Genomic DNA, 13,192 nt, shown 5'->3' on the forward strand with positions numbered 1-13,192 from the left:
ATCATTTTCATAACTGAGTCTTGTGTTTTCATTTGCAGCATCACTTAGTCTTCTAGTCAAATCTTCTTCATTCTTCTTTCTATCTTCAATTTCTTTACAAAATCTCATAGTCATATCCTGCATCTCATTCTTTGTTGTCATGTTCTCTTGTTTCAGCTTGTTTATCATATCATTAAGAGTTTTTCTTTTATCATTCTCATTTTGCATCTTTTCACAAAGTTCTCTTCTCTTGTTTCTTGAAATAGTAAGATTCTCTTGAAGTGCTTGAATGATATCCTGAGCAGCCTTTAGATCATCTTCAAGTTTGATATTTTTCAATTTTTTTGCATCATAGTCTGAGAGAGCTCCTTCAAGTTGTTTCATCAGACTTTCCATCTCTACCGGTGTCAAGATCTTCCTCAAGCTGTTAGGCTTCTAAAAATAGAGGACCAAGCTCTGATACCAATTGTTAGGATTCCCACAGATACTAAGAGGGGGGGTGAATCAGTATCTAACTGGTTATAAGATTTTCTTAACTTAAAACATGTAGAGCATATTAATATTGTGTACCGGTAAGCAGAAAGTAATGCAATAAGAAGAGATAAAAACAACCACATGAAAAACACACCATACCACAAGGATTTAACGAGGAAACTCGGTATGGGAAAAATCTTGGTGGGATTTGTGGCGCACAATATTCACTTACTGGCCAATAAGAGAATATTACTGCTACAAGAGGGGCTTGCACATGCAGGAAGGCCAACTACCTAGAGCTCACTGCTCAAATACAAAATAGGAAGTCTCACTGACTTACAAAATGGATTATATAAATCCAGTGTCTTGTACTGCTTCAAAATAGCATCTATAATGCCAGATCCAGTACTGGTTTCTGCTATGCTTCTTACATAAACCCTTAACCTACAATTCGCATAATAGGTCTGCCTTATTTCGCCTAATTACCGTATTCTTTTTTCTTTTTTAAATGTTCTACAATGATCTCTCTTATATAAGAGTCATCTTACAACTTGCCAAGTCGGCTTACAATGATTTTATAAATAACAAACAAAATATATAAACAATAAAAATCTTGTCGGCCTCTGTGTCGGTATGCTACCTTTCACTGCCGATGCCGGTGATCTGAGTGTCGATGTAGAGTCTGATCTTGCTAGTGCTGATGGAATGCCTTGCCGGTGTCATAGGATTGTAAGGTTGCCATCAATGACAAAACCTTCAATCACCTACAATGTCTCATTGGAGTGTGCATGTGCCAACAAGAAGAACATGGCATGCCAAATTCAAAACTTAAATCATTATGTGAACCCAATTGAGGGTTTGGGGGGCATATAGAAACCTCTAGGATTTTTCTATTTGAGGGAGACAAGGGAAACACAATGGGGACACTAAGGAAATATTTGATAATGAAATGTTAGTTTATTGTTTATCTTATCACTTATCTAAGATGGAAAAAAGGGAACCAATTTTAGAAATTATCAGGCCTTATAAATATAGGCACCAACATTGGCTCTAGTTGAGTATGTGTACCTCTTATATGCATAGTGAGAATATAACTATCTCTAGTTGAAAACAAAAATATGAAAGGAACAATAAGGAAGGAGAATATTAAATCAAAAAAATAGTGAACAATATGTATAAGGGAAGAATATGTACAAGATATAATATGATACAATACTTGCATTTAGTCACATGGAAGCACACAGATATTAAATGTATGAATAAAAGTATAAGCCATTGGTAATTTATAGGTTAGACCGGGCCACATAAAGAACCATGGAAAAAGGCCATGTATAAGCTAATACAATGATTAGTTCTATTAAGGACTTTTCTATGAAAATATTTGATGTCTCTCAAACAAAAAATACCCTATGTTAAAGCTACAATAAAAGATACGTCTTGCATGCATGCACAAGAAAGCTATCAATTATTTTAGATCATCAATTTTGAGGTGTAACTAAAATCGTTTGATCATGGAAACCACAAGTAGTAAGAGTGTTTCTCATGCTCAACTATATGATAACAATTATCTTCAAGTTTTCCCATAGTGTTCAATGCATATCCCAATTTGAACATAAATCAACATAAAGAGAGATATCCTCCTAAACATCAATCTAAAATGTGTCATGTTTAGGTGCAATGTGAATCTAGGATGAATAATGTAGATACTCTAGTTCATCTGAATCATGAAACTTATTTACTCCAAAAATTCTAATATATTCAACCATGATCAAATTAAAAACGTTATTCAAATAGAGTTCTCAAATTTGGTTCATGATTCAAAACTTTGAGGCACCTCATGTGAAGACTCAAAACCCTTAAATTTCCTCACTTATTTTTTGTTCATCACCACAACCTAGTTTATAGAATTTGCTACTCTAAAAAATGATAAATAATGTATTCTTCTTCTTCACCTCACATGCCAACAAGTCAATCAACTTGAAGACACACAACTTCAGCATTAAAATGTTAAATGAATGAACAAAAAAAATTCCTTATCATACTCCACATCGATAAAAGGTAGCTTCTCCAAAACAAGTTGAAATTTTTTTCTATGTTAACAACTTCATAACTAGAAGCATTTGAATCATGCACAACTTTGTGCTCATTTTTATCATTTGTAACAAAAAAAATACGTGCCTTATCAATAAAGGAATGATATCAAATGAAAAAAAAAAAAATTGTACTTCAAATTCATTAGTTGCATCGACAAAAACAAAATTAATGTTTCTCTTAGAATAGACCCTTCAAAATAGCCATTAAGAATTAGTTATATCCCCATCAACATTGAGGAATAGAATTTCAATTGTAAATGTCAATATTAAATAGCACTATCCCACTCAAAAATAATGCTTAAATTATTCAAATTATAGTTAAGGGGAATAAATATTGCATTGGGATAGAAAGCATCACTACACATGTTTAGATGCAAAAACTTTCATTAGGTTTGTGCACAAGTTGGAAAGTATTAATATAAAGAAAGAAAAAAACTACCATGAAAATCTAAAACTAACTCTCCATCCTACTTTTCAAGGTGTTCTATGCTTTTGTAGGAAAGGAGTAGGGCCATAGACATGTGCAACCAACTTAATGAAGTTAGAAATAAAATCATTATGTTCATCATTACACACTATTGTTGTAGCGTGTTGGACATGTGTGGATTATAATTAAATTTAATATCTAAACCATCAATGTTCAACCCCATATCATCAACCATAAACTCTAAACCCTAAACCCTAAAACATGACATTAATAATATAACAATAAAACCTAAAAATTAAAATGTAATTGCTAAACCCTCAATGGTCAGATTAGAGGTAGGTAGACAAAAAGACATAGGGGAGATAGAGAGAAATAGAGATACAAAGAGAGGGAGATGGAGAGACAAAAGTAAAGAAGGGTGGAGAGAGAGAGAGAGAGAGAGAGAGAGAGAGAGAGAGAGAGAGAGAGAGAGAGAGAGAGAGAGAGAGAGAGAGAGAGAGAGAGAGAGAGATCCCTCTCTCTATCTCTTTATATCTCTATGTTTCACTCTTCCTTTTCTTAATCTTCATCTATATTTCTCTGTTGGGCTCTTAATTTTTTCGAACATCTCAAAATGTAAGTGTATTATAATACTAATGTGGTTGTTGTGGTGACTTGTCCCTCAAAATGTGATATATTATCATTGTGATATATTGTAACACCTTGGGCATGTGAAGTGTATAATGTGACAAGAAAAAATATTTGTCTAATAGTTATACACTAATGTCATAGGCAAATGCTTGGGCATTACATTAAATGCTTTGAGATGTTCACTTGTTTATTGTTCATGTGGGAGGATACAAATAGCAATGACTAAAGAGATAAATGGTCATATGTTGTTTACTTTTAGTCAATTGAAACTTAAATGATTAGAAACAAATATAAATAATTTATACAATTTGTGTGGAATTATCAAATACTATATACTATGTATCTAATAATCACCTCCTAATATTTCAATATGTAGATAGTGGAGCCCATTTATTCTTTGTTACCTATAAAGGAACATGTTAATTCAAAAAACAAATTTAAAATGTATGACAATATAGAAGAAATTATTGTTAAGTTGAAAAATAATTTTATTGTTGTTGCAGCTTCTAGATTAGATTTTGGAAATCTTCTATCATTAATAATTTTATTGTTTAACGTTATTATTATCCAATATTAATTTTTTTTAAATAACATAAATAAAAAATCATTTATTTATAATGATTTATAATCTACTATCAAAACAAAAGAAAGGAAAAAACATAATTACTAAAATAATAATAAAATATTTTATTAAAAAATAATTTAGATGAGGGTAAATTAGATGGTCCCGTGAAATGCTTGCTCTCAATCCATGCTAAAGGATGGAATTTATTTTGTTCAATTCAATTCAATTTAATTTTAAAATCAATCCCAATGGAAGTGTATAACAGGGCGGGCCTCACAATAATTTGTAGGCACTGATTTCACTTATCTATTTATTCCTTCATTCCAGTGCATTCAATTCTCTTCAATTGGCTTCTGTGTTTCCCTACCTCGTAGTAGTTTGGTCTACCATGGCTGCTCTTTTGTTGTTACCTTTGATGCTTTCCATGCTTTTAATCTCCGCTCTTCCTCATTCTCCTCATCATCATCAACAACAACAATTGCTCTTACTATTCAAAGCTTCTGTTTCCAAAAATGTCACTTTTCTGCACGACTGGACTCCCCTTCACCACTTCTGCAACTCGACTGCCCTCACCTGTGATGCCTCTTCTCACTCTGTCCGTGCCATCAATATAACCCAGATGAGTCTAGACGGCACCATTTCTCCCGTTCTTGGGAATCCCTCTTCTGTTCGATCCCTTGATCTCTCCCACAATTACCTCACTGGTACCATTCCACCCCAACTCAGCCAACTCCCACATCTACGGGAACTCTGATTGAACGACAATCACTTAGAGGGAACCATTCCGCCCACTCTCTCCGCTTGCCGCAGTTTGTATTTTATGGCACTCTCCTTTAATAAACTCCATGGCAGCATTCCGCCTGAGCTCAGTCTTCTCAAAAAATTTGAAGTACCTCTACTTGGGCGCTAACACTCTCACGGGTACCATTCCTAGCTCTTTAGGAAACCTCTCCGCCTTAGTTACATTGGATTTGGCCTTTAACAATCTCACGGATACTATTCCACCTGAATTGGCAATGCTCACTCACCTACAGACTCTTTTGCTTCATGTAAATAACCTGTCAGGCACCATTCCCACCTCTTAAACAAATCTTTCAGAATTGAATGTATTAACTTTAGATGAAAATAGGCTAAGTGGACATATTCCATGGGAAATTAGTACCGAGCTATCTAATTTGGTATACCTTAGTTTATGGGGAAATCAGCTTAGTGGAAACATACCAAACTCCTTGGGAAATTGTTCCCGTCTCCAAGTACTTGCTTTAAATGGCAACTAACTCGATGGAATAGTTCCAAAGGAGCTAGGTAAGCTAAACCATCTAAGCCGGCTTTTCCTAAACGCCAATCAACTCGTTAGTGACAGCAGTAACACATTGGACTTTCTCACTGCTCCCACAAATTGCTCCCGCTTGCAACAAATAGAAGTGGAAAATAATCGTTTCACCGGTATATTACCCCCATCCATTGGCCAACTGTCTTCCAATCTCAATATTTTGAATTTAGGAGGCAACATGATAAGCGGAAGCATACCACAACAGATTGTCAATCTGACAAACTTAACTTTATTAAATCTAGGCAGAAATCTTTTCAGCGGCAATATTCCATCTGGAATTAAAAGATTCCGTGAGTTGGAAAGACTGTATTTGTTTGGGAACAAATTAGGAGGAGGCATTCCAAGTGAGATAGGTCAAATGCGACATCTCGGACTCTTATATCTTAGTCACAACCAGTTATCTGGAAAAATACTAGATTCTCTTCGTAGCTCCTAGCAGTTAAGACGCCTTTTACTTCATCACAACAAGTTATCAGGGAATATCCCTGTTAGTTTGGAGGGATGTCAGAAGTTGGAGCTCCTTGACTTATCTTACAATAAACTAGGAGGAAGGATACCTCGTGAAGTCACTGCCAGCCTTACAAACCTGCAATTCTACCTCAATCTTTCATGGAATTCTCTGGAAGGATCGTTGCCGCAGGAGATGAGTAAAATTGTGACGGCTCAAGCCATAGATATATCTGGAAATCGACTTACTGGGGTCATTCCAATTTCTGTAGGAGACTGCACAGCATTAGAGCATCTAAATCTGTTCCACAATTCCTTTGAAGGTACAATACCAGATTCACTCTCCAAATTAAAAAATCTGCAACAACTGGATCTTTCTTTCAATAATTTGTCAGGGCAGATTCCAGGAGGAGAGTTATTTCCAAATAGAAGTGTTGGAACATTGTTTATGAGAAACCCTGACCTATGTGGCCCAAAAATTTATTCATTGCCTCCATGCCTAAATCAAACCCAAGGAAAACATTCCCTGCCCAGAAAAATAGTCTTATCAGTCGTTGGAACCACTGCATTTTTATTATGCCTTTTCCTTATGGGAATGCTATGGAGGCATAAATTTTCAAAGCAGCTAGTCCGTCCCTCTAGCTTTATTTTTCGAGGGCTCCACTATCAAAAAAAATCTTATCAGGATCTTGTCATTGTAACATCTGAATTTGATGAGTCAAACTTGCTTGGAGTTGGTAGCTTTGGATCAGTCTACAAAGGGATTTTAAGGGATGGTAAGATAGTTGCTGTCAAAGCTCTTAATTTGCAAAATGAAGAAGCTGATAAGAGTTTTGTCATGGAATACAAATTATTAGGGAAGATTCGGCACCGTAACCTCATTAAAATCATAAGTGCATTTTACTACCCTGGTTTCAAAGGTTTGGTTCTTGAATTTCCATCTAATGGGAGCTTGGAAAATCATTTGCACCCTCACACAGATGATGAGGGATTTTGTATATTGGGATTCAGTGAGTGTTTGAGCATTGCTATAAATGTAGCCCATGGCATGGAATATCTACATCATGATTGTCCTTTACAAATTGTGCACTGTGATTTAAAACCTAGCAATGTGCTCCTCGATGCCAACATGACAGCCCTTGTCACTGATTTTGGTATATCCCGTCTAATTGCTGCTCCAAACTCCATAGATTCACTGAGTACAACAACATTTGCACTATCCATTGGCTATAATGCTCCATGTAACAATTTTGAATTATCTTTATATTGGCATTATCATCTCCTTTATTAGCTTTTTAAGAATTTCATGAATAAAATTGATTGCAGAGTATGGACTGGGTGGGAGTGTTTCTACAAAGGGAGATGTTTATAGTTATGGAATTCTGGTATTAGAGATGGTTACAAGGAAGAGGCCAAGTGATGACATGTTTTTGGGAGACCTGAACTTGCAAAAGTGGGTGAGATCTTCTTTTCCAAACAGATTAGCAGATATTGTTGATAGTGAGCTGTTGAAAGATGTGAATGAAAACATGGAAGACCATAGATGTTTTCTTTCTTTTATTCATGTTGGTTTTCTTTGTGCTAGTGAATCACCAAGAGAGCGACCTTCGATGAGAGATGTAGCCAATGCCTTGGAGAATCTCAAAACATCTTTGATGGGAGGTGCAGCTGCTTCTAATTTGACATCTACCCTATCAGACCTTCTGGACAATACCAATCCCACAGCTGCATTGGCATCTGACAGTCAAAGTTCTACATTTTAGATTTTCATAACTTGCTATAGTCCTCTATGTTTTGTTGTTTCAAGTTTTACTTCCATCACAAGCTAGTCTTCTTTCCTGTCAAATCTGGATTGAGTTATGTTCTAGTTCTTTAAGCTTGTAAACTGTTCCAATTCATGTGTTTGCAGTTTGAGAAATTATGATGTTTTAATTCCTCTAATAATTTGCAAAGGTTTACGAATTGTTTTTCTTTCGTTCCCAAATATTCATTAGTCTCCACGCTCAAAAACATGAACCAACAAAACCTAAATTATTATTACAAAACAGAGACTTGCAAAGCTTTATGTTTCTGTTCTGAGTTCAGTGCAGAAAGAACTTTCAGATTGTAAACACATCCGGGCATAAAGAGCGCACACTAAGCCCTTTGGTTCTGTCAGTTTCCTTTCCATTATTAATATATGGATGGGAGCTTTGGAATAGGATATGGACATCCATCAAAGCATACAGGAAGGGGAATTTTTATCACATATTATAGTTGTAAGGGCTCTAATAGACATGTATGCAAAATGTGGAAGGTATTTTAATGGATTTTCTTTATATTTATTTCAACCTATTATTTTAATGTGTGCCATTAAATATAAACAATCGCCAAGTTCTGATATAATAGATAGTACAGAATTAATGGATAATGATTTTCCATTTCTGCAAAGTTCCCAACTTCATGATTGTTGTATGGTAATTTTTGCTGTATATTTTTACTTATGTTGAATATTGAGTGGTGTAAGGATTTTATTAAAAGAGGGGTAAAAATTTATAAGATCAAAGAAAGAGATACAAAGCAAGAAGGGCCATACGCCCAGCAAAGAAAAATTACAAAACTCTGTCAGCATCCATTAAATGATCCAACTGAAACATCTGATTTTTAATTTATACTGTTACAGCTGATTTCTTCATGGTTTAAGAGAAAGTGAAACTGGTTTCAAATAGTAAGTTTTAAATAATTATTTTAAATTTTTTATCATTTTTTCTTCAATATGATTGGATCACAGTTTCTTTCTTACCATTTTAATGTGAAAATGAAGGTGTGACATCTGAAGATGCCAATGCTATTAATAGGTTCATGTAGGAGGGCTCTTCAAGGATGAACTTTCTTTATGGTTTGGGTCATTTCTTATTGTATTTTGGTTCATGTTTTTGTCACTTTTTTTTATATTTGATTTTTTTGTGGTTAAGTTTGGGTATTTTTATCTTAATTTTCTTTGATGAAGTAAATGGGAATTTTAGAGGTTGTATGCAACAATAAATAAAATTGAAATTCTATTGTAAGAATATAATAAATTATACATTAGAAAAGTTATGGATTAACTATCAAAGGAAAGGATGAGCATGACCCTGCATTCTAATCTATGGATTCTCTTTTTAATTTTTGTATTCTTGGTTATCATTTTTTATGTTTCCTTTATATGCAATAGGAAAACCAAGAAGAGTTTAATAACCTTAAAGGTTCACTCTCCTGACTCTACCACCAAATAAACTAGCTACTCTCAAGTGTAAACAAAAACTAATCTTCCACTCCTACAAGAAGTTCTTAGTAGCCTGATAGCTTTCTTAAATTTGATATAGATCTTACTAGTTTTTTGGGCAAGAATGATGAATATTCTATAGTTTAATAAATTCCCTAGGACCGAAATCTCTCCATTGCATCTTTTTAACTAAAGTAATGAGCCTTTTAATAGTTTGAATAGTTGGATGAGACTCTCTCATTTCTTACCTAGGTTGAATTTGTCAAGGAAGCCTCAATTCACTCTAGCCCTAATTCAAATGATGACTTTGCTGGTCCATTTACTAAATGATGACTTTATTCATGGTCATGAAGTAAAAATATCAAAATGAGGTTGAGTAACTAGAAAACTACAATATTGATCTCAGATAATTTTGTTTTTGGTAGTTGTTGCATGAGTGGTCTCAAAGAAGGCCCTTAGGAAGAGGTTATCGTGTTTAAACCGAATCTTATCAAGATGGCTTATACTTGGCAAGGCTTGTAGAGGACATTTTTACATCCTAGTGTAAACTATCTACTTATATATCCTCTTTTAAATCAAGAAAAGAAAAGAATCATAATTCATGGCTCTTTTAGAAGATATTTGAAAAATGGACTAAGGGGCTATTTTACAATTTTGATGACCATGGAAAAAGAGTCACAAATTTTGAGAGAAATACAAGTATTGCATCGAAACACTTTTATTGATGATATGCTTAATGACCTTCTAGAGACTTGATTTTTTACTAAGTTGGATATTTGTTCAAGCTAACATTAAATCTAGGTCAAAGAAGATGACATTCTTAAAACTGACTTTCAAACTTAGAATGGATATTATGAAGTTTTGGTCATGCCATGCATCTTATCCAATGCCTCCTATACATTTTAGAACCTCATAAATATAATATTTCATTGTTACTTTTATAAATTAATTTGGGGTTTCTTTGATATTATTCTCATCTATAATAGGAAATGAAGTAATTATATTTGTCATGTGGAGATAACTCTTAAGATCTTATGGGATCATCTCATTTTTAGAAGCATTCTAAGTGTGCCTTTTGAATTCAATATGTAAAAATTTTGGATCATATCATTTTACGATTTGATGTTAGCATTTACTTGATGCAAGAATAGCCCTACCTTAAATCATTGAAAACCTTACTTGACAATGTACTATTAAAACTTATGCATAATTATCATAACATTTTTGAACCATTTAACTAATTTCATGAGAAGAACTCCTTCTATTGGTTTAAATCAATAGAGGTGACACTCAATGTACTCGAAAATTCCATGAGTTCCACTCTATTTTAAGTCTTACTATATGTTTTAAGAAACCCTTAACTTTGGAGTGTGATATAATTGGAATGGGCCGTGGTGTAATATTGATGCAAGATGATTGGCACCCGCGCAATTTGACAGTCACCGCATGCAATGATTGTGGTTATGCACAACGTGAATTCTGGTTTGTTTGCAGGCTTCAGAAATTTGAAAGCAAAAGGAACTGAACTGTTTGACAAAATGCAAAATGTGGAACCAGGGACAAAGCATATGTGCACGCAAACTGTTTGATAGAAGGTTTCAAAGAAATGTATTTTTCTAGGAATATATGTGAAATGTGGAAGGACAGACAAGGCACATGAATTGTTTACAAAATCTCTCAAACAGATATTTCATGAAGTACAATGATAGCAGGGTGTGCACAAAGTAGATTTGTTGATTTTTGTAAAACCAAATTCCACAATGACTTTCACCTATAGAAATAAATGCTATGTGTGGAAGCGTGGAAAAGTTTGAAAGAAAGTAGCTTAAAGAAATATGGTCTCATGGGAGCAGCGAAAAACACAGCCAAAGCACATTCTGTTTTATTTTGTTTGATAGAATACCTCAAAGGGATTTTATCTCAGGAATGCAACCTTTGCACGATTTGCAGAAAATGGATTTGTTAACACGGCTTTGAAAACTTTAAAGCAAATGCAATCGGCTGGTGTAAAGCCAAATTTCATCTTTTTCTTTGCGCACAGCAAGTGAAATTCTGCTGAACATGCATGCTAACATGGAATCACAGACAAAACACGCGAACTGTTTGTTAGAATGCCTTAGCAGATGTCATCACAGGAAATAAAATGAAATGATTGCAGATTGCGCACCAAATGTGCTTCGGTGAAAAGGGTTTAGAAACTTCAAGCAAATGCAATCGGCTGGGGTAAAGCCGAATTCTACAACCTCTGACTGAGTACCTCAAATAAATGTCATCTAAAAGAATGAAAAGAAATAATTGTAGTACGTGCACAAAGTGGATTTCTTGAATCGGCTTTACAAACATTTAAGCAAATGCTATAGGAAAGTGTAAAGCCAAATCCGACAACCCTTGCCAATCCTTCCCTGCGCCAACATGGATTACTGTAAGATTTGCAACAGGTATGGACATCCATCAAAGCGCATCAGGGGGAAGATTGCTGTCAGATATTATAGTTGGAAATGCACGGGAAGATACGCATTCAACGCGCAGGAGTATGGCAAAGCACTAGAACTGTTTGACAAAATGCTACACAGAAATATAACTTCATGGGCTATCATAATTGCAGGAAATGCATAAAGCAGATTCGCTATAAGGTTTTGTGAACTTTCAAGCAAATACAATTGTATGCCTGTTCGAGATTGTGGCAATTGTGTAGACATGTTTTCTTGGCGGCTACAGATCATATATGAATGGAGCATAATAATGTTAATAAAATATGAGCAAATAAATGAAGAAAAAGAGAATCAGATACGAAAAACATAAACAGGATCAAGACACAAAACACAAGTTTAAGTCTATTCTCAACCAGAAAAATCAGATGCACCATACATGATCTGCACTCATTCTTATATACAAATGTTTGAATCTTCGAATATGAAAAGACAGGGAGAAGTGATCAGATGACCATTAGACTTTACATTCTCAACAATCTCCCACTTAAAATCGAAGAATATCACTACAAACCATGATAGCCGATACATTTCAATACTTAATCTCACATTGTAATCAGATTAATCTTTTCCAGGCCAAATCGAAATTAATAAACTTAATAACTGAACTTCACCAACAATTCTGAAACTATCCATACCATCTTCTAACACGAGAGAATTTAATATCATCCTCATAAAGTATATTAAGTTTCTCTAACTTATGAAAGCTCTCTTGTAAATCTGAATCAAATTCATTTAGAGCATTTAAATCCATAGCACTCTGTACTTCACAGCTTGCAACCAGTGATATATCTAATATCATCCTTATAAATTATATTAGGTTTCTCCAACTTATGAAAGGTCTCTTGTAAACCTGAATATAATTCATTTAGAGCATTTAAACCCATAACACTGTGTACTTCACAGCTTGCAGCCAATGATATATCTTCATCTAATTCCCAACGCTTAAAACGATAAGCAACAGATGCAACCCTGTAGGCCCTACCCGGAACGTCTTCAGTATTAATCAAATAAATTCTTGTCACATTGAGTAATAACTATTATATCTGGATCCAATAAAACCGGTTCCAACGGCTCTTGCTTCGTTTGCAGCTGCACCATCTGCAAATATTGAATGGAGACCACCATAATTCATAACTCTGTAATAAACTGAACTGCTCTGCCAATACTTCTGAGAAATTTCTCCATCGAATCTCTGTTACTCTAACTGTCTTGCCAATAACCCAAACAGGCTCATATGCCACCACAATGTTACTCCAGTCTTTAACCTTCTCTGCTATAGCTTTGGTTTGTTCAGAAACTACATTCATTATATCTCCAGCTTCTCGTTGGTTAAGAGTCTCTCTGACACAAGCTATTACCTTCAAACCTTGACCAAGGGCATAGCTACTTTATCAGCAACAGAGTCGTTTAATTCTATCAATATAAGCCTTCTCTCTAAATGGCCGAGAATAACCAATGGAATGTTTAAATTGACCAGTATCTCTGTTCTGATCTCACTAGTAAAAGCG

General features: G+C 34.6%; 1 protein-coding gene across 1 annotated transcript; it reads left to right on the plus strand.

Annotated features, from left to right (window-relative positions):
- Positions 1–5,679: 5,679 nt before the first annotated feature.
- On the plus strand, positions 5,680–11,240 carry LOC131042021 (putative leucine-rich repeat receptor-like serine/threonine-protein kinase At2g24130). Its single transcript, XM_059221099.1, has 5 exons — positions 5,680–5,845; positions 5,978–7,147; positions 7,275–7,697; positions 10,687–10,775; positions 11,091–11,240. Exons 1-5 carry the CDS (start codon positions 5,680–5,682, stop codon positions 11,238–11,240), a joined length of 1,998 nt encoding a protein of 665 aa, XP_059077082.1.
- Positions 11,241–13,192: the final 1,952 nt, after the last annotated feature.

Source organism: Cryptomeria japonica, chromosome 5, assembly GCF_030272615.1.
Source record: "Cryptomeria japonica chromosome 5, Sugi_1.0, whole genome shotgun sequence".
NCBI lineage: Eukaryota > Viridiplantae > Streptophyta > Pinopsida > Cupressales > Cupressaceae > Cryptomeria > Cryptomeria japonica.